Here is a 26,170-nt window from a genome sequence, read left to right as displayed (position 1 = left end):
ATGGAGACGATGTGTTGAAAAACAAAGACTTTGATAGGCCCAGATGGGCGTGAGGTCTGTGCATCGCCTGGCTTTGCCTGGGTAATACATACAGATGTGGGCAGCTCTCTGTGTTTATTTTTAGATTGCTCCGAAAGTAATGCCTCCCATTTATTTGCATGAAAACTACAACAGACACAAAGAACACAATACCGCTACTTAATAGATCAATTTCTCAGCTACAAAACGCGATTATTTCAACACAGCCACCGCCATTAGCTGTGCTTTTTTTTTTTACCAGCGATGATCAGCAGTCTGCGTGGTGACAACCTGCACCACTGCTGAGCTGCAGCCCCCACCGCCCCACTGTGCCCCATCAAAGTTCACCAAGTGCCCGTGGATGTCAGTGGATGCCAATTATTTTCTGCATGGAGGCATTCAGCCCCATATCTCTGCTCCCTGCACACTTCCATGTCACAGCGCTGTTCTGTCACACCACCCCTCTGCTGTCATTACGAGGCATTACTTTCGGAGCAGCCCCGGCAGAACCGCACCGACACCCGAGGTTACAGCCGGGATAAGAGCGTTCGGTCCGGTCCGGGCGGAGCCCCGCGCATGCGGCGGGCGGCGGCGGCGCCCATTGGTAGCGACGGCCCCGCGTTCCTGGAAAGTTCTTGGAAATGGATCAAAGGCGTTTCCGCGAACAGAGCCGAGCGACGCCGCGGGGCTCCGAGCTGGACTGGGTCGGGTCGGGCCGGGAGGAACCAAGCCAAGCTGAGCTGAGCCGAGCCGAGCCGAGCCGAACTCAACCGAACGCCCAAAGCCCCGAGCGGCCCCGCCCGGCCCCGCGCTGACATCACGGCGCCGCGCCGCTATTTATACCTGCCGCTTTTTTTTTTCTTTCTCCTCGCGTGGCTGCTATCGGAAGAGTGATGCGAATACAATGCGATTCCAGGAATCCCTCGCTTCCTGGAACAGATTAAAAGGGGCAAACAAAAGATTACTTAGCGGGTTTTTTTTCTCGCCGAGCCCCAGTACTTGTGCAGCCCGGGTCGAGACGCGCGTCCCTCCCCAGCGCTCTCGGGGACCGTATTTATTCCTTCACGTCTATTTATTATTAACGCCCAGCGCCCCGAACGCTTCTTTCTGAGCACGCTCCGCTGGAGGATCGGACCGCACCGCACCGCTCCGTACCGCACCGCTTCACCGCCGCCTCCGGAGTGCGGGACGGGGCACAGCGCGGCCGGGCACAGCGGGGAGGACGGGCGCTGCCCCTGCCGAGACCCTGATGCTCTTCCCCTGGCCCGGGAGTGACATGATCCTCTGCGTCCCGGGGTAAGTGCCGCCCCGAGTTCCTCGCTTTCCGCGCGTGGTTCGCCGCTTCGGGGTGGGAGGAGGTGGAGGACAAATGGTACTAAGCGGACGTGGGGCGCCGGCGGGACCCGGCGGCGCTGGGAGCCCTGCAGCCCCGGAGCGTTGTGCGCTGCTGAGAACATCGCCGTGCCGGACAGCGCGGTGCCTTCCGAACCCAGCGCTTTTCTGTGCCGGGTAGTTGGGACGCAGCGCGGTCAGCCCGCGGGGTCCCGGGGCAGCGCTCGCTCTCCGCTCCCCGTGCCCCACTCACGCTTCCCCAGCGCTCTGCTCCACGGGCGGCGGAGCTCTCACTTACCGACCCCTCCCCTCGCTCCTCTTTGCTCTCGGTTCTCACCGCCCCGGCGAAGCGCGTTCACCGCTCGGCCCGGGGCACCCGCACCGGAACCTCCCGATGCACCGCAGCTCCGCAGCCGGCCGTACCCCGGCTCCTCCCGGTTCCCCCCTCCCGTGGTCGCTCCCGCAGCCCCGATCCGCCGTGCGGCCCCGCGGTCCGTCGCCGCGCTGCGCTGCGCCCTGTTCGCGAGTTTCACCGAGTAGGGCAGAAACTGCAGAGCCGAACTCAGCCCTGAGCGGAGGATCTGTTTTCTGAACTCTCCTTGCCCGGGCGCTGGGACACACTCAGGGCTGGCGTGCGGGGACGTTCTGTCGCCGCTTCTCTCTAGTCCCCCCTCTGCCGCTTTTCTACGTTTGTTTTCCTCCCGGCGCAACACTCGTGCCCACCACCCGCCCTGATCTCCGCGTTCTTCTCCCCGCTTTCTTTCCTACAGGCGCTTATTTCCAAGCATTTCCCCATGCAGGGCCGAGTGCTCCGTGCCCGCACACCCGTCTCCTGCGGCTCCTTCCCAGCAGACCCTCCCGCAGCGCTCCGCACATCGCTGCCGGCGGCCACTGCCCCGTCCCTCTGCCGTCCCTCCCGTGTCGGAGCCACTCTCCCCGCTCACAGCCTCTCTGTGCCACCACCTTCCCTATGGAGCAGCTTACCGGGATGATTTAACTCCCCCCTGGTCCCATCGAGTTGCTCTGAACTCCATTTCCAGGGCACAAGGCAGAGGGAAGGAGATGGGAGTAGAAAAAGGAAAAAAGAAGTGTAAGGTTCCATGCTAGGGACAAAAAAAAGTTTTCCTCGTGTTCAGAACTGGTGGGCCAGAAAAGCTGCCAGGAGAAATTAGCAAGGAGGCCTGGAACTGGGACAGTGGTACACAAAGGTGTGAGGTGGCAGAGATGTGGGCAGCAGGGAACGTCCATTCCCGGGAATGCAGGCAGCCGTGTGTTGGGAGAGTGCTGCAGAGAGGTGGACAGCCACGGGGCTTCAGGAGCGTCACCCCTTCCCCTGCAGCCACAGCTCAGGGGATGCCTGGGGGAAGCCATGTACCAGCAGCCGGCACCGGGAACACCGAGCACTCAGTTCACTGTGAGGCACAGAGAGCCACCCCTGTGGCACGAGATATGGGGGAGATAGGGGCTGCCCCATAGATAGGAATGAAAAAACGAGGGTCACATGCCCTGCAAGACAGCAGATATCCTGCTTGACTGAGTGCTGGAGGAACGCTCTTTTCTAAAGAGCCGCAGGATGGTGGGGGTTTGCCAAGTCTCACATAGGCAACAGTGTTGTCCCTTTGTAGGTGCATTGCTACCACTGGTTTCACACAGCCCTTAACCACTGTGCTGTTAGAAGTGCAGGCTCACAGCACTGATAGGCGCTCACTCTTAAATCATGGAGAAATCGCCTTCAGGCTCTGCCCAGCCTGCTTTCCTCCCCAGCCCCTTCTGCTTCCCGCTGCTGTCCCCAGCAAACACCTCACAGCACGTCCAAGTCCGTCCCTGAAGGGCCATAGTTCATGTAAGGCACAGAAGGATCCGACGGGAGGGGAAGCACCGCAGCCTCAGCTCCTTCCTGCAGTGCCGCAGGAGCAGCGCTGTCACCTCTGCGGTCCCCGCGGGTTCTGCAGGGCAGGGACAGCCCCGTTCACCTTTTGTTCTGATCGCCTCGAGCACGTGGGGGACACAGTGTGGGACACGGAGTGGCAGCGAGGTTTTGCTGGGGTGCAGAGCCGTGCCCTGGCCGTGGTGCTCAGAGCCCCGTGGTGTCCTGCAATAACCCCGAGGTTGATGCTTACATCAATGTCCCCAGAGTGCCCTTGAGTGTCGGGTCTGTGTGGTGCAGGGGTTTGGCTGAGCTGGGGTCTCCCATCACTCTGCTACCCAGGCAGCTCGCCCTTAGCACTAGCAGAACATTTCAGGGTCGTTTCAGTAGAAAGCAGGTAGGACACAACCCAAGCAATTCCCAATTCTGCTTCTAATTATAGTACAGAAAATGACTAACAGAGTCATTGAGAGATGCAGAAATGCTCCAGCTTGTAACCATGAAGCTGGAAAGCTGCTATGAAGCTCATTGCCTCTGAAACTACCAATTAAAAGCCAACATTTAAAATCAACAGATTTCACATTGCAGACAGAGCACCTTTTCCAAGGTGAAATAGGTCGATGTCTCCCCTGTTCCTTACGGCTCATCTTCAGCTACATCTTTCCTTCCAGAGCTGTGGGTGCCATCCCTGGGGGTGTCCCAGGCCATGCAGGGGCCCCGAGCAGCAGCCAGCCCACGGCAGGGCTGGGGATGGGGGCTGAGAGGTCCCTTCCAACCCAACTGTGCTGTGATTCTATGATCCCATGTGCTGATCTCAGTGTGGAATGTAATGTTATTGCAGTCTGCTTGTAGAACATAGCATGCTGTAGCACAAGGCAGCATGCACCAAGCGGTCCTTCACGGCCAAGAGAGGTAATGTGCTGCGTCCTTTGTTTCAGACCTCACCCCTTGCTGGCAGAGGAGAAGATCCAAAGGCTGTCGCTGCACGGCATCGCAGAGGATCTGACGGAGCACATCATGCAGCCCCTCCCGGTTCCGGCCTTCCCAGAGGAGCCTGCGCCCACCTTTGCAGCACCGGAGCCAGACAGCAGCGCGCCTCAGACACGGGACCCCGAGGAAGATCTCCTCTGCATTGCAAAGACCTTCTCCTATCTGCGGGAGTCTGGTAAGAGCTGGCCTGGGGCAAGGGGTGTGGGGTGGTCGAATGCAGCACGCACCTGGCTCCAGCTCTGCTGCTCCCAGCCCCAGCCCGCTGCTGCTGCCCCTCTGGCATGCTCCTTCCCTAACAAATGCTCTCTGGGCACTTTTCCAGGCTGGTACTGGGGCTCCATCACAGCCAGCGAGGCCAAGCAGCACCTGCAGAAGATGCCCGAGGGCACCTTCCTGGTGCGGGACAGCACGCACCCCAGCTACCTGTTCACACTCTCGGTCAAGACCAACCGCGGTCCCACCAACGTGCGCATCGAATACGCTGACAGCAAGTTCCGCCTGGACTCCAACTACTTGTCCAAGCCCCGCATCCTGGCCTTCCCAGACGTGGTCAGCCTCATCCAGCACTATGTCACGTCCTGCACGACAGAAAGCAAGAGCGAAGCACCCTACCCACCGCCGGCCCCGCTGCCCCCTGTGCAGAAGGAGGTGGCGGTAGCGGCCGTGCACCTGAAGCTCCTCCGGCCGCTGGGCCGCCGGGACAGCATCCCCAGCCTGCAGCACCTGTGCCGGCTGCGTATCAACCGCTGCACGACCGAGGTGGAGCGACTGCCGCTGCCCCGGAGGATGGGGGACTACCTGAAGCAATACCCCTTCCAGCTCTGAGGCACAGCTGCTGCCTCTTGGGCACGTTGGGTGGGAGCAGGGCGAGAGAACTTGGCATGTCCTTGTCCCACCAGCACCGGGTGGGAACTGCACGGCACTGACTGCACAGACTGCACCGCCCTCCTCTCCCCATCCCTCCACATCCATTCCAACAGGGAGGAGCTGGCTGTCCCAACACCGGGGCATCACCTGAGCTCTGATCCTCGGGCCGAGCCAATGGCGGCCGTGAGAAAGTGCTGTAGGCATGTGCACACTACTTGAATTCAGAGTTGCTGTGACACAGATGTTCACCTTGTTATTTTCGCTATTTATTTCCATGGCAGTTTCTCTCCTCATGATATTTTAAATGCACCTTTTATTTTATTGTTTCTTTTTTGTTTGTTTGTTTTGTTTTGTTTTGTTTTGTTTCTTTTTGAGATAGAATTAAAGGCTCCCAGCCACCTGGCAGCCAAAAACCTGTGGGAATTTGGATGTGGATCTGCACCCACACCTGCAGCAGGTCCCTGCTGTCCGCATCCAAACTCCTGCAGACTCCTGGGCTGTGGGGCTCAGCTGGCTGCACCCAGACCCAGCGCTGCAGGTAAGGAGGATTTTCCCTCCCAGCTGCAGGGGCTGAGCACTGTAACCTCAGAGCACACTGGGGCAGTTTGCACCTACCCCAGAGATGCACGCTGTGCACTGGGGGTACTGCTGGAGGAAGCCCTTCTTCCTCGAGAATTCCGAGCAGAGCTGCTGGATACTGAGCTTGGGCCAGGGAACACTCATCCTGTTCTGTCACCCTCTCCATCTCAGAAGGACGTTAGTGACAAAATGAGGAACCACAAAGCCAGCTCTCCCACCTGCAGGCGGAGGGACTTGCTGGCAGGGCAGCTGGTGCGGGGTGGTGTTGTGAGCCCCGTTCCAAACGGTGCCTCCTTGACCGGGTTTGGGGACAGCCCTGCTGAGCTGTGCCAGTGCCGCACGGCTTCAGGCTATTTATTTATTTATTGGGGGGGTAACAAGTGACACGCACCTCAGCAGGAAGAGCCGTCCTTCCGCCCCGCTCACAGCACGCTGTGCTGCCAGCGCCATTCCCAAGCCATGTGGCTTCCATCAGAGCCCTGTTCTAGCACGCGCTGGAAACCATGTTTAACTTCTTTCTCTGCCAAGGTCCAGACCTCTCCTCCCCCTTTTTCAGACTTGCATGTTTGTTATCTTTAAATAGATGTTCTGCTCTGGGTTTACATCTCAGAGCCCATCCCTTTCATGCCCCTTTGAATGAGACACAGTGGCTCTCTGCAGCTCTTTGCAGGGAAGCATAGGGCAGCTGGGCTCTGCCCTCAAACGAGGCAGAGCTCCTTCTTCATTCCACAATCCCATTTCCCCCCAGGCTGTAGGAGCCACTTCAAGCTCTAGGATTTATACACAGGACTGGAGAAACTGTTGATTCTTTTTCTCCTATGAGACTCTATACCTTTGTCAAGCTTGAAGCAATTACAAGAGTTCCTCGCTCATCCCTCCCTGGACCTCTCCAAGGCTCTGTGAATTATTAGAGACAAATCCCAGCTATCTCGGAGAACTGAGAGGAGGTGAGAAAGGATGGGACAGTGACCCAGGAGACAAGCTCAAAAAGCAGGTGGAGTTTCTTCCACCCTAAGTGAAAGTTGCCCAAAGGGCCGAGATGCCCCAGTGTGCTCAATCTGTGTACTATTTTTTTCTTCCCCACATTTATACAGGCTTGTGCTCTTGCAAGCTTTGTTTTTGATACTTCAATGATTGGCAGTGTGTGATGTCAGGTTGGCTTTTTATTGTACCCTTCCACTTTGCCCCATATGGCAGCATCCATGGGGAGGCACTGAATGAGAACTTAAAAGGCAAAACAAAAACGGTTTTTTTTTGTTTTTTGTTTTTTTTTTTAAAGTAACATAAAACATAAAACCACTGTCAAGGCTTCCTTTTATCCAAACACCTCTCTGCCTGAGGACACTGGGAACAAGGAAACCACAGCTCTGTCAGGAGCAGCAGTGATCTCAGGAAGCCCACATGGCTTAGCCACAGCCTAGGTTTGTACAGCACACATTACAACTCAGTCTGAGAAACGTGCAGTGGGAACAGGCAAGTTGTTCAGCTCTCCAAAACCTCCTGCCTACTTGATCTTACCTCTGCGAGGGCAATGGGGAAACCAAGCTTGCAGGTTTGACCTCATTGCCCACAGGAGAGTGCAGCTAAGTGGGCAGAAGTGTGTAAGGAGAAGGAAGGGCTGGTTAACCACCAGCAGGTGCTGAGCTGGGGGCTGTAAGCTCATCTGGGCAGGGACCACCTCCGTTGTCTGTACCGCATCTAGCACAATAGGGTTCTCTAGGTGCTACTGCAATACAAGGATTAAACAATAACGTTACTCCAGAAGTCAGTTTCTTCTATCTTGAACAGTTTGTTAAAATTCACTGAACTTGGATTTTCAATAAACATTTTAAATATATTTTAAAGCCACTCAGTGTGTAAGTCTTTGGTGAAATCCAGATGGATGAGTGCCTTTGATAGTCAGAGACCCTCCCTGGGGAGGCTGGGTAGTTTTGCCCATTTCTTTTAAACAGCTGAAAGGGAAAGACCTTTGTAGCTGTCAGCAGTGTGGCCTGGGTTCTGCTGCACAGTCAGGCAGCAGCAGACCCTGGGTCCCACCTTGCCAAGGGCCGAAGGAACACTGTTTAAGGATGTAGAAAAAGAAAGGGGTGATTTTTGTATTGCTTCTGCGTGCCATAGAAAACCACTACAATCTAGGGGAAAGGAGATGGAACGTAGCTGGAAGTTTGGTAACTTGTTTACAACAGGCTTGACGTTGGCCTCAAAGAAAAATTCTGCTCATGGGGGTGTTGAAAGAGGAGCTCAAAAAGCACAGACCAGCTCTGGATGGAGGCTGACAGCTCCAGCTTCCTGCCCTCGTCCTGAGGCCACCCCACCTGCCCCACTGTGGGCAGACATGGGTTGCACACCAGGGAACCCTCTGCTGCTACAGGCTCTGCTGCCACCTCTCCACACTCATCTCCCAGGGGAACAGAAACCAAAACATGCTCAGAAAAAAACCCTACATTCCCAATGAAATCCTTCCATTATCCTAATGCATCAGTTGCAAGGCTTGGCGTTGTGCTGAGAGGTCATCCTAAGCATCTGCTGCCCTTTTTATGCAAGTCATGGGGCTGCCACACACCAGCAAACAACATTTCAGACCTTCATCAATAGGTTTCCATTGCACACCAGGCAGGAAACTGGCAACAGAATGTCCTGCTTGGGGTTAAGTTCTTAAAAACAACCACATCCCTTCTCTTCTATGGGAAAAAAAGAAAAGGGATGTAGAGTGGGGAAAATACTGAAAAAAATGGAAAAATGAAAATAAATCTGCATCCACTTTCAAAAGGGAACTTGGAAAACCCTGGGAAATACTGATACCTTACTCAGTACTTTCCTTGTCTCTTAGCTGGGCTGAACTTTTCCCATTGCTGCACACACAAAACCCTGCTGTTCCCTTTCTGCAGAAGTGATGGTCATGAGTTAAGCCAACACAGCACAGCAATCACACGTTATCTTAATGACTCCCACTCCTGCATCTTCAGCACATTTCCTGAGAGCAAACAACTTCACCTTCTGAGAACTCCTGTCCCAAACCTCCGTGTGGACTGACTTCATTTTTTGCAATGGAGACCCACACTCTGGGAACAGGAGCATTCATGGAAACACCACCTGACCCATCCTGCTGCCGAAGTACCACACAGCACCTCTCCTAGGGGCAGCTCTCAGTTTCCCGAGGCACTGTAGGACAGACGGGCTGGGCTCTCTCCTTCTGCAGTTTCTGCACATGGACACGGAGCCTTCTTTGAGAAGCAGACTGACACAACAGGGAACAGAAATCCCAGTTCATGACTGAAACCATGCTAGCATGGCTCCCTGCCAGAGCAGAAATGCCCTGCAGTTTATCAGGCACATACGGTAACATTTTCTGTCTTAAATAATCAGCTTTTTGAAACAGCAACACATGGAAGGGAAAAATAACCTGCTAACGTGCACATGATCCTTTCCTCTCAGATTTGCTAAAATCCCTCTCCTCTCCACACATCCTCTCAGGAGCTTCACTTCCCTTCACCCAGGGCAGATGAGCTAGTGAGGAACGGGGTGTGTTTCACCCTCTTACAGCAGACACAGTCAAGCACATTACAGCAGTCAAATTATTACATGGCACTTCCAGTCCAAATTCCACTGCTGGTCTCATCTCATCCATTACCTGTGCAATTACAGAAATTTTTATTACAGTTCACTGGGCAGTGGATGTGTGATGCTTCAGCTCTGTCCAGTCATGCTCTCATGTTCAAATCTGCCCAGATCCACTTAATCACAGCCCTCCTTCATCCCCTGCTGATGCTGCTGGAACTCGTGCAGTGCTCCTGGAAGGATGAACACTGCATCCCAGCCCTACACCCACCACAGCCCCAAGGGCTGCAGCACAGGGAAAAGCGCTGTCTGAGAAAGAGAATCTATGAGGTTAATGCTGCCTCAGCCCCACTTTGATGCTCTACTTACGTTGCTGTAAAGCACAGAGGTCGTGTGGCTTGTGCTACACATTGCTCAGTGAGCAGGGAAAGCAGCCCTGGGGAGTGAGCCAGGCGGCCGTCATCACCTCTGCATACAGCAAAAACTGGCCTGAAGGAAAATGACAAACAGGGCTAGGAACAAAACCAGCATAGAGGTTCTCAGTGGTGGTATGGGATAGACTGGTGAGCGTACACAAACACTGCATTTCAGATTTTAGCAAGAATTAGGGTTTGTTTGTTTTTCAATTGAGAAAAAAAAAGAGAGTATATTGTTCAGAGGAGGTCACTGGCAGGCAAAGCATAGACATGATGAAGTAAAGTCATTCCACAGTTCTGCTATCTGCCTGGGCAACACACACCACAAGGAAACTGTGAGTAAGGTTCTCATAAGGAAAACACAATTTGGAACTTAATGCAATCATTTGGAGGGTGTAAGGAATAGAATCATAGAATCCTTCGAGTGGGATAGGACCTGTAAAGGTCATCTAGTCCAATTCCCTTGCAATCAACAGGGATGTGCACAGCTCCATTGGGTTGCTCAGAGCTTGGTCCAGCCTTGCCTACAAAGTCTCCAGGGATAATGCACCCACCACATCTGTGTGTGTGTGTACAACAAAGCTTCAGAACTTCAGCTGGTATTTGTTAAAGATGAAGATGAAGCTTGATGAAAAAGGAAAATTTTACTGCAAACCACCAGGGTTCAGTCCTCACATCCTCCTTCTAGTCCTCCAGTATTGGTTGCAGTGGGAGATACTCTGCAGGGCTTCAGGGTCAGCTCCATGAGAAGATGATCATATATTCCTACACAATCACCATCTGAGTAGCTCAGGTACAGAGAAGAGCAGCTGGCAGAGCAAGCAGCCCATCCTAGCAGGGGAGGGACCCTTTGGGACTACTCCCATCCTACAGAGCATGCCAGGCTTGTAGAAAAGAGCTTTCCTTTTGGGAACAGGAGCATCCTTCTGCTCCTCTTTCTCAGCCCTAACTGGCAAGGCTTTTTTCCTGAAGCGCCATTACTTCCTAACTGTTGTATAACTGTACTTTGCAGCAGTTCAAATTTGAGTTACGAACATGAATATGATGCCAATTATTGTAAAAATAGGTATTAAGTGAGCGCTCTATTCAGGAAAGGCATTTGCTCTATTGTACACCATGCAACTACGGCAACAATAAAACCCTGAAATAATATTGGCTACTGGAGCATTAGCTTGCTCAAACATATCATCAGAGACGTGGGATTTTCTCAGAAATTTCTGATATAACTTTGCCAGACGGAAGGACCTGAGATGAGCTGGTCAACCAAATCCCAGCGGTGGAGCACAGCCAGGGCTTGAGTGCCTTGGCCTGTAGCCTGGCAGCCTGCACAGCCCAGCCACGGGACTGCCTGGATCTGGGAGGTGCTGCATCAGTCCTGACTGCAGCTCTTGGCAAAGCACTGCTCTGACTGACAGCCCTGCCTGTGAAACCTGCAATACAAAATGGGATAAATCCAGGTTCACTTCCCATGGGGTGCAACGGGAGTTCACTTACTCCACAGCTGAATTTGGCCTATTTAATACTCTAGGTTTTAAAGACAAGAGTTTAATTCCTGGTGTAATCTGTCATTTGAGGAAGGCACTGTATAGGAAACAACACTGAAGAGCAGTTTATGTCATACAAGGAAGGCCTTCCTTCTCACAGTGTGCACAAATTCTAGCTCAAGTGTTTATTCTTGGAAAGCAAAAAGAAAACTCATTGTACAATCAGCTTCTGGCTTCTCCTGAGTTCACCTGCAACTACACCAACCAGTACATCTGCAGGGCCAGTTTGGATCTAACCATTAGATAGATGGAAAACCAGAGAGACAAAGCTGGACCCGTTTCAGCAATCTCTTTTCACACTGGCTAACACCGAGCTTTTGGTGATGGCAACTCCCAAACAACATATTCAGGCTATGTTTATGACTAAGAGAGAAGAAGATACAGCACTAAGCTCTGGGAGTGCCCATCCCATCCCATCCCATCCCATCCCATCCCATCCCATCCCATCCCATCCCATCCCATCTCACCCCATCTCACCCCATGCCATTCCATCCTCATCCCTTCCCACACCATCCCATCCTGCTCCATCCCACCCCTCCATCCCTTGCTGTTTATTCCTCACAGACTCGCTCAGCTCACACCAACAGAGAGATTTCTGAGCTGATCAGGACAGCGTATTCTTTAATGTCATGACTTTCTCTTCCTCAGAACAGCAATATAGTTTGAAATCTAGTTTGCGGAAGGCAGAACTGTGTTTATACTTGTCAGAAGTTACCCAACTTGGCAACACTTCTTCCCATCATGCAAATGTCATAGCAGTCACTGCCAAATGCTGCAGAGGCAGAGTTCAAATCACTACTTCCAAGGCTGTAAATATTCTGAAGAAACACGTTGCACAGTGTACATGCTATGTGTTCGCACATGCCTGGAATGGTTAAGTAGTCATAAAAGGAGCTTTCTGATTAAAATGTAAATTTGGAAAAGCCTAAACATGACCTAGGATTACATCCAGGGAACCCTGCTGAAAATCTCTGCTATGAAAATACCTCCTTCTCTTCAAAACCTTTGGTTTTACAATGCTCCTATTCTCCTCAGACTCTGTGCAGTTGACCCTTCTTCAATTCCTTTCCTCCAGCCATGCACTATGAAAACTGAGATGCAGCAGGCAGCTTTGGAAGGAGCACAGCCCTGCAGGAGTGCTGCATCAGCTGAGTGGACAGCAGCTGGGGCCAGTGTGGGGCCCCTCTATTGCTTTCCTTTCCAAGAACACCGGAGATTGAAGGCTTCCCTGCGAATGCAAAACCTTTTCCTGCTGACCGAACTCTCTGGGGTTGCTGTGACCTGCCAGGCTGCTGACTTGGGGGATGAACACGCAGTGGATCCAAGCAGAGTGTGCAAATGCCACAACACCTCCATGCTTAGAATCTGAAGGCTTGCAGAAAGGAAGGATTTAGTCACTAAGTTAGCAGGGAAACACTGCTGCAAAAGCCATTGATTCTGGTACATTGTGAGATGCGGAGTTTTTCCCTTTCCAGTTAGGGCACTGCAGTGACACAAAGTGGAAGGTTTCACTGCCGCTGCCCCTGACTGGTCACAGTTTTGCCCTTCTCTCTACAGCCCCAACACCTCCTGCCTGACCCATGGGTTACATTTTCCAGCATCTCAGCATCTCTCTAATGACCACCTCCTCTGGAACAGCTCTTTCTAGAGGAATTCAAAAAGAAAAGCAGTACCTTTGTCAACGAGCTCCTCAGCCCAAGGACAACCCTCTTCCTGAGAATCTGAATATTTTCTTACACTTGGGGCAAAGGAAAGAGCCACCTGTCAAAGAGGCTGTTTCTTACTCCTCTCTTCTCACTCTGCCAACAGCAACACCACCACTCTTCTGCCTGTTGCTTAGATGGATCTAAAACCCCAAAGGCTTTCAGTACTTGCTATACATCCTATGGTGAGCCCTACACCCACCATCAATAATTATTCCAGGAGCAGAAACTGAAAGTTCTCAAAGCTCTCCCTGAAGTTAATAACAAACAAATGAGTTAATGAGAAGGGAATGTGTTACTGGGTAATTCCAGGTAGCCAGCTATCTCATGTGCCAACCCAACAAATATGAGATGACGTAGCTAGCGGAGGTCAACACTCCACATAGGGTTTACATTGACCAGCTACAGAGATAAAAATATTTCCTGTGCCCTGCTGTTTCACTGTTTGCTTTTGAAGGAGGACACTTCAAAAGGCAGAACTTCAGGAAACAAAAGTAAAAGGGAATTGGGTTTTTTCACACTTGCCCTTAAGCGTTCCTGTGGCTGGTCTAATCAGTAGTTCAGCGCTCTTTTGGATGCAGCCGATGATTAAAGCCCACCTCAGCTTATGACAGAGAACACTGATTTCTCACATAGCTTTCACCTTCCGGACACAGCATTTTGATGCAGGAAGAAAGGAAGTCAAATGAGATGTACATGTTGTGGTATAAGCCGGAGGAAAAGCAGAACCAGCTGCTGAACCCTGGGATCAGGGCGCATTCTGAAATGAACATCTGTCCTGGTTCAGTCAATAATCAGCAAAAAACGTGCTAGGAATCTGTATGGACACAAACCTCCCAGCTTGTTCCCTATCTGGAAAGAACCGTAGCTGTGCTATTTTCTATTCTCTCTGTGCTCATGTCCTTCCTCCCTTCCGCTCACCAGAAAATATCTCAGCCATACAGGATTACCATCCGCGGTGACCGGCCTGACCTCAAGATACACAAAGACGGCTACAAAGTGCAGCAGCCCAGGACGGAGTGGGACTATTAAAGGCACTTCAAACCCTACGCAGTTACCAAGTAACAATTTAACATTTGCTTTAAAATGACAGCACTCCCGCAGAAAGTAGGTCATTTCTTCAACATCAAATTCAAAACAGACCATGGCTGCGTTCATTTAAACCAGTTATTCTGGTTATCGGGCACTTCCCATTGCTATCTTAAGCTGAAACCAACACTCTGCGCTATACCCAGAACACAGCGAGGCAGTGGAGATGCTCAGATCTGCCCAGGTTGGGTCATTGGGTGTGCACTGTGGCACAGATGCCCATGGAGGCCTGGGCAGGGGGCTTTGTGTGGGGGTCTCCCAGCACTCTGCCAGCACAGTCCGCACTAAAAGCCTGGACTGGAGCCTCCTGCTGGGCAGCGTCCTTTAGGAGCAGTGGGCAAAGGTTCCTATATCCAACATGGGCCCTACTGAAGAGCCTCCTGCGGTGCAGCTGGAAGCAACCTCCAGCAGTTCTGGGGAAAGCAGCACACAGAAGGGCCGGCTCCTGGCGCTGCCCCCGCTGAGGTCAAGCTCACACCAGTGCTCTTAGTAGGCACTAAGGCAGGCAGACCCAAAGCCACCATGTACAGAGGTGACTCGCTGGCGCCATGGGAGCTGGTGGGGATGGCGCATGCGCAGCTGGGTGACACAGGAGGCAATGCTGCCCACCTCCATCCCCGCTCCTGTCTCTGGGGGAACAGCCGTGGGGTGAAATAAACCACGTTGCCAAGGCCCTGCCAGCCCAGGAGCCAGAGCTGTCTCTTGGGCCTGCACCCACGAGGCCTTCCCTCGTCCTTCTTCTCCCTGCAGGGCTGGCTGGGGCTGAGCCCTCCCTCCCACCATCCCCCATCCTGCTCCTCGCTGCTGGCAGGGAGCAGGTGCTGCCCGGACACCTGAGCAGCTAATGAGCTTTACATGGAAAGTTGGATTCTGCTGCTATTAACATCCTGGTGACACCTTTCTGACGGCCAATACCTACTGCACGCTGTGCCTGCATGACGGGAGACAAGAGAGATGATGTTTGGAAAGAAACCAGCTACAAAGTAGTGTTTCCCTCCCGCTGTCTTTACACAGTGTATCTGATTAGTTTCATTTCCCTGCCTTTAAATGTCAAGTGCCTCTGTTGCAGACACACTGTATTTTTTGTGTCCCTGAAGCCGGTTGCAGCAGCCGGGAGGAGCATTGTGTGTGTGGGGGGATTGCTTTCATGGCGCTCACACCTTGGGATACACAGCCCAGCAATCTGGGGCAGAAATAGGCTTCCAGATTGTTCCTTGCCACTGCTGTTTCATTTCCAGATGGCAGCAGAGCAGATTTGTCATTCAGTGCTGATCTCCTTAGGCCCTCACCATAAGGTCTGTGGTGGTATTTCCCCTCTCTTCCCTGAATGCCCTCAAATGCTGGGCAGAAGGCATCTGGTTCTGATAAAAGAAGATATGAGCTCAAAGCAACTCTGTAAGTAGCAGAGCGTGTGTAGGAGGACAACAACCCCGAAAGCTGAGTGTGTGTGTGATCCCAAATCCCAAAAGCTGAGTGTGTCACAGAGCAGCAGAGAGCTACAAGGGGAAAAGCACACAGATCTGCAACCATGAAACCTGCAATTCAAGGTTTGTTCCTTAAAAGCAGACCTTCAAGTACAGTGCTAGTGAAAGAAAACATCAAGCAAATGGGAGTCTAATCCAGAAGTAAAAAGCCGTAATATAAGCAAGGCATGCACACATTCTCTGCTGAGCTTTCGGGTCACCAACAGCACTGAGGACACTGCGGGTACTGCAGGCAGCACCGACACCTTCCTGGGCCATGTGGTTGAGGCCATGCGGCTGCAGCACAGGAGCCGGCTCATGGCTTTGCTGTGCCAACCCCCCCCTCCCTCCCCCGCTGCAGTTCTGCGGGAGGCCCAGCGCTCCCCGGGGTCATTTCACTGAGCTTCGGCTCTTCCAGGAACTCAGAGAGCTGAGAGCCGACCCTCCTCCATCCGGTGCCCAGTGGGAGCATAGGAGGAGGCTGTTCTAAGGATGCTAATTGAACGCTGCTTATTAAAAGGAAAAGAGAAAAAGACACCCTTTGCTCTATGAGCAGGGCACTAGGCATGGGAGCAGCTGGAAGTGTTCAGGGAACCAAATGATGCTGCTGTATGTCCCTGTGTCCAGTCAGGACACTGAGCTGTGCCCACACACCTGGCTGTGGCAGCTGCCCATCACCTGGAGCTGCAGACACGCTGTGACTCTCACTCCTCTCAGTAAATAGAAATGGAGTGATACACCACAGTCATTTATAACAATTTGCTTTCTGCAGAGTTTTCATCCAAGGTTTTCTAAAGGCTTTATGTAAATGTGCCAAGTTCAGCACAGGTGTTAATTTTATCATGGCTAGAACTCATCCTTAATCTAAATATTGATGCACAAGTCACTAAGAGATGTATAGAATTGCTTCATAGAGCTCCATACACAAAACAAAGCTGGTGATTCACTCCCAGGCAGCACCTCTAATCAGCAGTCTGGAAATGGAAGAGCAGAAGTGCTCACATATCATTTAGAGAGGTGAAAGAGACAATCCATAAACATGGCCAGGCAGGATGCAGACATCGTAGCTCATGTTTTTCCAGTGTATTGCCTTGAGCTCTCTGCCTGTAAGAGCACATCTTAATCCCACCTGAGCAGATGACCTCTGATCCTGAGCAAGGTGAAGTATCATTGAATCATAGATTCATTAAGGTTGGAAAAGACCTCTAAGGTAATCTGGTCCAACCATCCGCCTACCACCAATACTGCCCACTAAACCACATTCCTTAGTATCATATCTACATGTTTGTTGAACACCTCCAGGGGTGGTGACTCCACCACCTTCCTTGGCTGCCCGTTCCAGTGCCTGATTACTCTTTTGGAGAATAAGTCAATATGGAAGAAAAAGCCACTTCTAGTGATAGTGGAAATTTCAGATCAGAGATATTTCTCCTGTGGTTAAAGAAACAGGGAGTCTCACACCTTTTGCACTTGTTCACAGGTCACTGCAAAGAGACAGGCACGTTTTGCAAACATTGTGAATCAAGAATTCCCATCTCTTTCTGGCTGCTCCAAGCTCCCCACTGAGCCAGTGTCCCCTGTCTGTCTGCAGGTTGCAGGGGTTCCGGCAAGTGGGAATTTCCATGCAACTGCTGGCATGACAATGTGGCATGGAGAGCACCCAGAGGGAAGGTGAAAGCAGCTTTGCACTAAGAGCTGACAGAACGTGTGGCATAATTCAGTGAGCCCAACTGCCAAGCAGAACAAGGCCAAGTTGCAGAGGATGCTCAGTTTCTCAATCCCAGGCAACGCTCATCATTTGCAAAGGAACTTGCAAGCATTAAGACAGGAAATAACGATGCATTTAATGTCTGGAAGGGAGTTTCACTGACAGGATAAAGGAAGATCTGTAGCAAAATGTGTGTGCATTTAGGGAGGGGAAGGATCTCTTTGAGTCAGGATACCTGTTTCCCATAAGAAAAGAAAGCTCATCACCATCTTGATTGGGTACCTCAGAATAGGTAACATTCATAAAGTTAAATCACCAATAGTTTCTTTGAGGCAACAGAACAGAGCTTGCTTGAAAGCTGTGGGGTCAGAAAGTTGCATCTTGTTTCACCTCTGGGAGACACACATAGCAAACAAGTTATATGCAAGCTTTCTTAAAAGGAAAATGAAGAGCAAATGTGACATTGAATTCACCAGGAGTTCCTTAAGAGTCCACAAGCAGACAAGTGACTTGCTGTACAAGCACCATCTGAAATGTGGGTTCTACCCGCATGAGCAGCAGCAGCTGACACTGCATACAACTGAGTGCATCCTCTCATGAGGCGCTGACACCTGTTTGTGCCAGTGACAGTAATGGAAAGAGGGAAACAATAAAGATTCCTTTTTTCACTTTACACGGTATAGAATTTCTTATCTTCCCTGGCTCTGTGTTTGCTGCAGCAAAGCAACAAGCCACAAAGACAAGAGGTGCTATCTAATTATAAACATGTGCTTGCATCCAAAAAGAGAATATTCAGTGAAGGAAGGAAAAATGGAGGCATGAAGGAAAAAACTCCTTGTGCTGTTCTAGCTGTGTTCAGGCAAGTGAGGACACCCTAAAAGGCCAGAGAATAACTCCATTAAAGCAGAGTACCTATAGACAACCCAAATATGCTGTTCCTCCACCCCTCAAGGTTTACCACTGAAAGATAACTGAAAATAAACTGAACCTGTTAGGAGAGAAAGGAAGATTCCATGTGAAGAGTCTATGGGCAGCCTCAGAAAGATAGCTGCAATGTGCATGTGTTTCTATCAGCGCCCATATCAACCACACACCAGCAGAGACTCAGGAGACCGTACAGAAGCTGTGACAAGAAATTTGTCTCCATTGAGCACTTGCCCTTGGGGTACACAAGCACACAAGGGAGGAATCAGTGCACATGTGGAATGGGCTGTGGGAGGCTGGATCTGGAAGGGCTTGGATTCAGAATTTCAGATGCTTCAGCTGAGCGAGAATTGTGCAGGATCTATGTTTCAGGTAGGAAGGATGCTTGCTGGCACCAGGAGATGCCTCGGTCCTGTTCTTGTCCCTGGCACTCACCCACATCATGCTGTCCCCATGCAGGGGTCTGTGCCTGGTCTCCACTGAGCACATCAAGTGGTTAGAGAGAGATTATCCTGGCGCCGCACCGCCAGCCTTCTGTTGGCTTTCTAGGAAAGAGCTAAGCTTTCTGATCTCCTACTGAAAACTGAAAAGCAAATTAAATGGTAATAAAACCTTAATAAAGAGCTACTCCTCTGCATTTTAATTAGTTGCTCATAGAAACCGAATACATCTAGTAGACAAAGAAAACAAAAGCCAGCGAGGAAGTTGCTATGGCTTTGATGGAAGAGCTACTCCAGCAGCATAATCCCATGTATCTATTAAGGTTTTAACATGAGGAGCAAGAATAGCTGCCACCCCCACTGCTCCTAAAGACCAGCAAAGCCCCTTCCCAACCCCACATGCCCTCAGGCACACTCCAGCAGGAAAGATTTTGCTTGCTGCCATCTGATGGAATTTTCTTCACAGTGGAAAAATACACACAAACCCCCCCCCACCAAAACTATAGAACAGGGAAAGGTAGAAAAGCAGTAACACAAATTCTGACCAAACCTAGAAGCAGAATCACAATGAATACGTTTGTTTGCTGATAGTTTAGAAAGGCATTACATGTTAAAGCTACTCCATCCAGGGAAAGGCTGACAGCACTCAAGGAACAGCCCCCGGAGACGACGCGCTATGCCTCCTCTTCCAGGAAAGCCACCCCTCTGTGAGTGCTACACTCAAAAATAGAAAAACCAGGCACTATCTGCAGCCTGCAGCGTTGCTACACAGACTTACTGAAGTATCTTAGAAGCCAATATCTAGTTTCAACATTTTCTCCCCTCAGACCTCTGTTAATTGGGAGCCAACCCAGGGCAAGTCAGCAGCTGCACAGCAAAGATGCAGTGAAATAGTGCTGTGAGAAACTTCTTCCTGCCAGGCTGCCAGCAGTGGTTGGAATAATTTTATCTTGTAAATGAGGAGCAGAAATAACATTAATTTGTCAGCGTCATGCTGAGCACTTTCCTTAGAAGCATTGCAGGGTTCGGAAGAAAAGTTCCTGTTGTCTCTCTTGGGAATAGAGAACCTGGGGCAGGGATAAGTATGGAGCAGGCAAATGATGGACGGGAGAGGAACGTGTGGGCCATGGCCCAAGGCAGCCTCAGCCCTGATTTATGGCTCCTCATCTCATTTATCCAAGATCATGTGGCTGTGGGAGGTTACGGGGTTCAGAAATCCCTGTCTGGGCCCTTGGCACCCTCCTCACTCTACCAAGGAGCCGATGACTGATGGCGAGAAATTTTGACCTTTTAACTCCATATCCCTTTTTTAAATTCCTGTGGTCACCACTGGTATCTCCTGCATAGCAAACTCTTTCTCCCGCTCCCCCAAGGAGCCAAACAACGTACTGTACTACAGTTTGGAGTGGGGCATAAATCTTTGGGCCCTTCTGCCTCCAGGAACGTTTCCAGCCCCGTGGCATGACTCCAAGCTCTTGCCCCTGCTGCTGGGGAGGCCCAGGTCACTGGACGAGCTCTTTGCCATCCTTGGAAGGGCAACGAGAATTCCCTGAAGTGTCCCATGGGGCCACACTTCCCAGAACTGGCGGCTGCTGACTCGGCTGAGCTCTTCCTAGAAACACTGGGCCCTGCTCTGCAGGCGATGGAGGCAGAGGAGGGGCAGGAAGGAGGGTGGCAGGGAGGAAGCTGCATCGCGCAGACCCTTTGGTGCTCCTGACATTCCCCTCTCCTTTCTCATGAGAAGCCCAGGAGGATTTATTTTTACCTTATTTTTAACTCTGGTGAGCACAGGGAGAAAGGGATGATGCCAGCTGCAGGCTGACAGCAGAGATCCCAGGACTTGCTCTCAGCTATGAGTTTCTGTCCACAAATCCCAGCTCCTAGACTGGGGAATGACTGCAAGAGCACCAAGGCATCACACCAAAACTTCCTTCACTGCATGTTCTACCAGGAGCATCATCAGTAACAAAGCTTATAAAGAGGGACGTTTGCCTCAAAACTGTAGCTTACATGAAGCTGAGCCTAACACAGTGGGAACGAGCTCTGCCACCAGCTCCTCACATGCTGGGCACAATGGCCACGTGCAAGTCCTGCCATGCCACCACGTGTCTAAGAGCTTTGCCACACCACGAGCATTTTCATAGAGCCAGACAGGCCCTGATTCCACCCTGAGGAGCTGCAGATACGTCCCACCCCAGAATAACAATGGAATTCATTTCTAAAGAATAGATGTCTGCTGTGGGAGGCTGGCACATCTGGCAACAAGTTATTTTCTTGGCTAATCACGTGCCAGTTCTCTTGCTTCAGGAAAGCTGTGCCAAGGTGATGGAGAAAGAACATGGCACCTGGTATGGCTGCTCCCCAGCAGTTGGCCATGGACAGGCTGAGAGTTTTCAAAAGGAAGTTCTCAGACTGGAAAATGACAGCCAGAAAACACAGACCACAGTGGATGGGAACTAGGAGGTGAAAGAAAGCAAATAAGCTAACTGGGTTTCCCTGCTCTGGTGGCACACATTTTACCCTCATACTTGGGCAGTGTGATGAAAGGTGACAATCTTGCACCATTTGCAGTTTTTTTCCTGTCCTGTCCACAAGGTCACACTACGCAGCGTGTTTATTTGACTTCTATAAGGTCAAAGAAGAACATTTGGATAGCACACGAAGGTTACTATGGACTTTCACCTTCGCAATCTTAACCCAAGCATTAAGCAGTCGCAGTGAACAATATTTACTATTGTTTAAGCACATTAGAGAGGGCTTTTGGAGGACAGGTGGCATTCAGTGTCACTCTGCATCCTTCTGAACAGCCTTGTAAAATTTCTGTATTTATTAAAGGAAAGAGGAACAAGAAGAAACCATTAGAATCTGGCCATTACGATGTTTCCAGAACACACCGCCCTGAGCCCCCAGTGCCTGGGAAGCTGTGTACATGCAGGGAGCTACTCACACTGATCTGTGCTGAAGAATTCCAATCTTCACTAGAATTCCAATTTTTTATTACCATTTTTATGGATCACTTACCTGGGGCTGCTACGCCACAGGGCTACTTTAAATAGCCAGGCAGAAGCTGCTGTAAGCAAGTCATGTGCAATGCTGCCTTTTCCATGGAAGCCAAAAAAACCACTGGCATGGCTTATCAGCACAGTTTATCTGGAAGCCTCAGCACACTGGAACGCTGTGTACTACACACCCTGTGCCATGGGTTGTAAAAGAGGGCCAGCAAGCTCACACCGCATCCAAAAGGCAATCTCATCCCACTCTCTCAATCCCTGAACTCCAAGGTCTATTTGGTGACCTTCCTCTGTTTGCAGTGGCCATGGGGTCAGAAATGGATTGGAAGCCTGACACTGGCCCACAGCTAGGTCACACTCTTCCATCATGAACAACTGCAAAGCCAAGTGGAGAACAAGCAGCAAAAATCCACCTGAGGCACCTCTGAAGGTCAGAGAGTGCAGGGTAAGAAGGACACGAGCTGATGCTGAAGTTCCATCAATGCTGCCTCTCAAGGAACTGGCACTTTGACTTTGACCCCACAGTGACCAACTAAAGAGCAGACCAGGCTGCCCTCAGGTCCAAGCCCCTTTCTGACACAGGGAGAGAAGGTGTGACAAAATGCACATGGATGTCACTAGTGGCATCATCAAGCTGTCTTTCAGGCCACAGACCTCACAAGTTGGTTTCCATGGATCACTGCTAAGATTCATGGAAGATGACTAATTAGAGGAAGCTTACTGATGGCAAGCTTTGAGTTGTTACGTTATGTTGAAAGTGGTGAAAACACCACCCTAGATGACGAGTTGCAGACAGTTTCTTTGAGCTCTGCATTGCCTTGGGTGGGGGTGGACAGGTGGCACTCCTCCTCATCCCACCTACATACCAAGTTATCTCCTTCCTCATTTAACTCTGATTAAATTCCAAGCTGCCTCCCTGTGTAATCACATCTGAAACAGAGTACAATAACAGATCCCAAACTCCCCCCAGCACCACTACAGGAAGAGTTAATCAAATGCTGAACCCCCTCAGACTGCACCAAAACTGCAAGTGGAAATGAGCATGATAGATATAACAGATAGATAGAAGGGTCTAAGGAGGGAAGCGCAGGTCTGCAACAGACTGTTGGAACCACCCCTGAGTTCCTGAAAAGCCAGAGAAAAATTGGCCTCCTGCACAGAGGATGAAGCTGCTCTCACCCCAAGCAGCCCTGCCAAGGACAGAGAGGTGCTGTGAGCATTCATCGAGGTCACAGCACAGTTACCCAGCTGTGCTGCACGCCTGGCAGCTTTCAAGAATACCTGAACATTTGGATGCAGTGTAAGGCATGGAGAGGAGTAAGCAGCCCAACATTACCTGGTGCCAGGGAAATACAACTGAATAGAGAACTAAATGTAAAAAACACACCAATTCACGCACTTCTGTTGCCTTCTTTTCTCTCTTTTATTCAGGTCATTTCCCACTCTCATCCTCTTTCACAGCTGCCCTTTTCACTCTCCACTCCTTCCACTTTCTTCCTTTTCTATAAGAAGTGGCTCTTCATTTGATTTCCAGACCTCACAGCTGCCCTTGGCACTTCCATGGCACCCCCCTCCCTGTTAACCACTTTCTACACAGACCCCCAGCATCCCCTGTTTTCCCCCATTTTTGGTCCTTGCTTTTTGCCTTCCAACACAAATGCACACCCATCTGCTAAATAAAAAGGAATAGCCACAGCAAACACAACCAGGCATTTGACTTACTTCATAACTCCTCATGATTAAAATAAATAAATAAAATTAAAAACGCAACAGAAAAAGAAAAGATCTTTCCCCTTTTTACTGTTCTCTATCTCTTTTATTTCTTTGGGGTTCTCAGTGCTTGAACACAGAACCAAACTGAAAGTCAGTCCAAGCAGGACCAGCCCATTCTCCTTTAACCTCTCCAGCCACTGCTGTGCTTTTGCAGCAAACCACTCCTGTCACCTCTCAGGGTTCAGTTCTCCACATCACTGCTATGGAACTCTGTCCCATTAATAAGACGCAGAGCCTTTTCCCACAGAGCTGCTATCCCTTCAGGGCTTTGATTGCCAAGATATTCAGAAGTTCTCCACTGTCCGTTTTTGTCCCACAGCTGCATCTCTAAAGCTGGACAGCCATGCAATTTATCACACCAGCTCCCCTCTGCTGCAACAATCTTCAGCTTGCCAGTGGGGTTTCTATGACCAAGACACGTGCAGAAAACTTTGGGAGCCTGAGCCAAACAAATTGCACCAATGAGAAGTGATGACAGCGTGCCAGTGCTAGTTAATTCCCTGCCAATCACTTTATCAGGAACACTCAGTTGTGTGCTCATCTTTCAATTCCCTCCTGTGTCTCCACTGTCCCACCTTGCTTTCCTCCCCTCCTGACATGTCAGAGTGGTCCCTTCTCTTCCCACAAGTAGTTTAAAGAGGTGACAACAGCTCTAGGAAACAATGTAATATAAGCCATAAATAAAACACAGTGGTAAAAAGAGTGAGAAAGCACAACATAAGCATTAAGATGATTTAGGTCCAGCCTGGAGCATCTTTGCTTGTTGCTCAACTTGGAAACGTTGAGCCACCATCTATCTGGAACAGCAGCTGGAACAGTGCAATGCTGGAAAGTTATGATCCTTCTCCTCCCTTTCTTAGGAAGGCTGGATAAGTAAAACAAGAACTAATTCTGTCTGATAGCAACAGGACAAGGGGAAATGGTTTTAATTAAAAGATAGGAGATCTAGATTAGGTGTTCAGAAGAAATCTTTTACTCAGAGGGTGGTGAGGAGCAGGAACAGCTTGCCTGGAGGATGCCCCATTGCCCCATCTCTGGATACATTCAAGACCAGGTTGGGTGGAATCCTGGGCAGCCACCCACAACAGGGGGGCTGAACCCAGGTGATCTTCAAGTTCCCCTCCAGCCCAAGCCATTCTTCTCAGTTAGCACCGATCTGCCACCAGCTTTTTGGCAGGATGGTCCCCCCCATTGCCTTCCTTGCTCTCCCTCCAGCCAGCAGCCAGACTCCTCCAGGAACTGGGAGCAGCACAGAGCACAACGACCCACGTGCCAGCCCTGACCACACAGAAGGGGCAACTGCTTGGAAGAGGAAACGCGTTCTTAAAGGAGAAGTCTTTTGCTGCTTCTCAGGACCTGGCTTCTGTGTAAAATGACACACAAAGAAACTTTCGCAACACGTACACAGTGAGGAATTTGAATTAGGGAAGTACAGATAAGTGGAGACGGCTCTGAACCAAGCTGGAAAAGCTGCAGCTCCTCAAGTGCATGCCATGAGACGAGAGCAACAGGCATGTACTAGGAGCTGGGGGAAGAAATAAAACAAACCACCACCCCTGAGGAGCTGCTGAACTCTGCTTAAACTTTTTATTTGACGCAGATAATCTACATGATTTTAACACTTGACTTCTGAGAAGGGAGGGAGGGGAAGTGAATGACTGCCAGCATAACAAATGAACTCCTATCAGGAAAGGGACAGTCTGAAGTAGCTGACCCTGAATGGAAAAAAGAAGCCAGAATATTTTAAAGGGGTGAATTTAACTTAAAAACATCAAAACTCGGAAGAGCCAAAAGCTCTCCTTTCACATCTTCACTACTATCATGCCTCTTAGATCTATTTTCAGTACTTCTCATTCACATCACATGAGCATATAAAATGGTAGCAACGCACTTTAATAATCTTAAATCTCAGAGGTGTTGAGAGCTGCTGTGAGCCCACAGCTCCACGTCTGAGCAGTAGCAGTGCTTGGTGCAGAGCTGGGAATGCTCCTCTATGGGCTGCTTCCTGCTGCCAACCTGAAGAACAGCAACTGGGGATGACAACTTAGCAGACTGAGACAAACCTGCATTTGATTTACTGAGTGAAGCTTTCCAGTGCTTCTCATCAACTTCCTTTCATCTCCTCCTGGCTCACATACAGCCAAATGCTGCTGAACCCGAGAGGTCTTTGTCATCCTGTGCACAAGGTGGGAAGCGGCTCACCAAGGCTCCATGGGGATACAGCAGTGCTGAGCAGGGTCACTGCACAGGGGGCAAATATTGCCTGACCCAACCCACACAGCTGGGGAAGATGAATAAAACAGGGAAATACGGGGCAGTTTGCTGAAGGTTTGGTTCATGACTCAACAGTCTAAAGTTTGCCCAAGAAAAGAAAGGCTGGCAACCTGAAACTGATGTAAAAATAGTGCCTTTTTTTTTTTTTTTTTTAATAATCAAAACCAAAGCCAATCAAAAGCACGTAACAAATCCACTGAACTTCAGGTTGTTGCTGTGTTGCGTTGCAACATTTTGAAACTTCCCAGAATGAGGCTTTTGTCTGCAGGACGGAGCCCTTTGCGCAAGGCTGAGATACGTCCTGCTGCTGGGAGCGAGCTCCGTGCACACAGAGCTGCAGAGCTCAGTGCTCCTCGGCAGGCAGGAGCGACGTGCTACACCTGTGTGCACGCACAGAGCAAAATGCATGTGCTTAGTTATTAAACTGTACCACCAAACCCTTCAGCAAGAGAAAGCTGTGGCTGCAAACTTGTCAAAGCAAGGGAACAGAAAAAGTAGGCAGCAGGGAAGAGGGCATGGAGGATGGGGAGGCTGTGGACTGGAATTTTCCTGGCTCTGATGGTTTTATGGTGGAGACAGGTGAAGTGAAACCTGAGGAGGGTAACTTTAGCCAG

The 26,170-nt window shown here is 50.5% G+C and overlaps 2 protein-coding genes across 8 annotated transcripts in view; one reads left to right on the top strand and one right to left on the bottom strand.

Moving 5' to 3' along the window:
• Nucleotides 1-879: 879 nt before the first annotated feature.
• The window catches only part of HEMK1 (HemK methyltransferase family member 1), an 85,343-nt gene continuing 60,052 nt past the window's right edge, over nt 880-26,170 (bottom strand). For all 7 annotated transcript variants that reach the window (XM_015874504.2, XM_032447318.1, XM_015874500.1 and 4 more), the window contains one exon: nt 880-948. The gene's annotated coding sequence lies outside the window, so the exon portion shown is untranslated. The remainder of the gene's footprint in view (nt 949-26,170) is intronic.
• CISH (cytokine inducible SH2 containing protein) lies at nt 948-7,501 on the top strand. Its single transcript, XM_015874506.2, has 3 exons — nt 948-1,314; nt 4,156-4,382; nt 4,530-7,501. Exons 1-3 carry the CDS (start codon nt 1,268-1,270, stop codon nt 5,030-5,032), a joined length of 777 nt encoding a protein of 258 aa, XP_015729992.1. The 5' UTR covers nt 948-1,267; the 3' UTR covers nt 5,033-7,501.

The sequence above is a fragment of the Coturnix japonica genome, chromosome 12, assembly GCF_001577835.2.
Source record: "Coturnix japonica isolate 7356 chromosome 12, Coturnix japonica 2.1, whole genome shotgun sequence".
NCBI lineage: Eukaryota > Metazoa > Chordata > Aves > Galliformes > Phasianidae > Coturnix > Coturnix japonica.
Note: the sequence above shows the minus strand (reverse complement) of the source record. Positions and strands in the feature narration are given on the sequence as shown.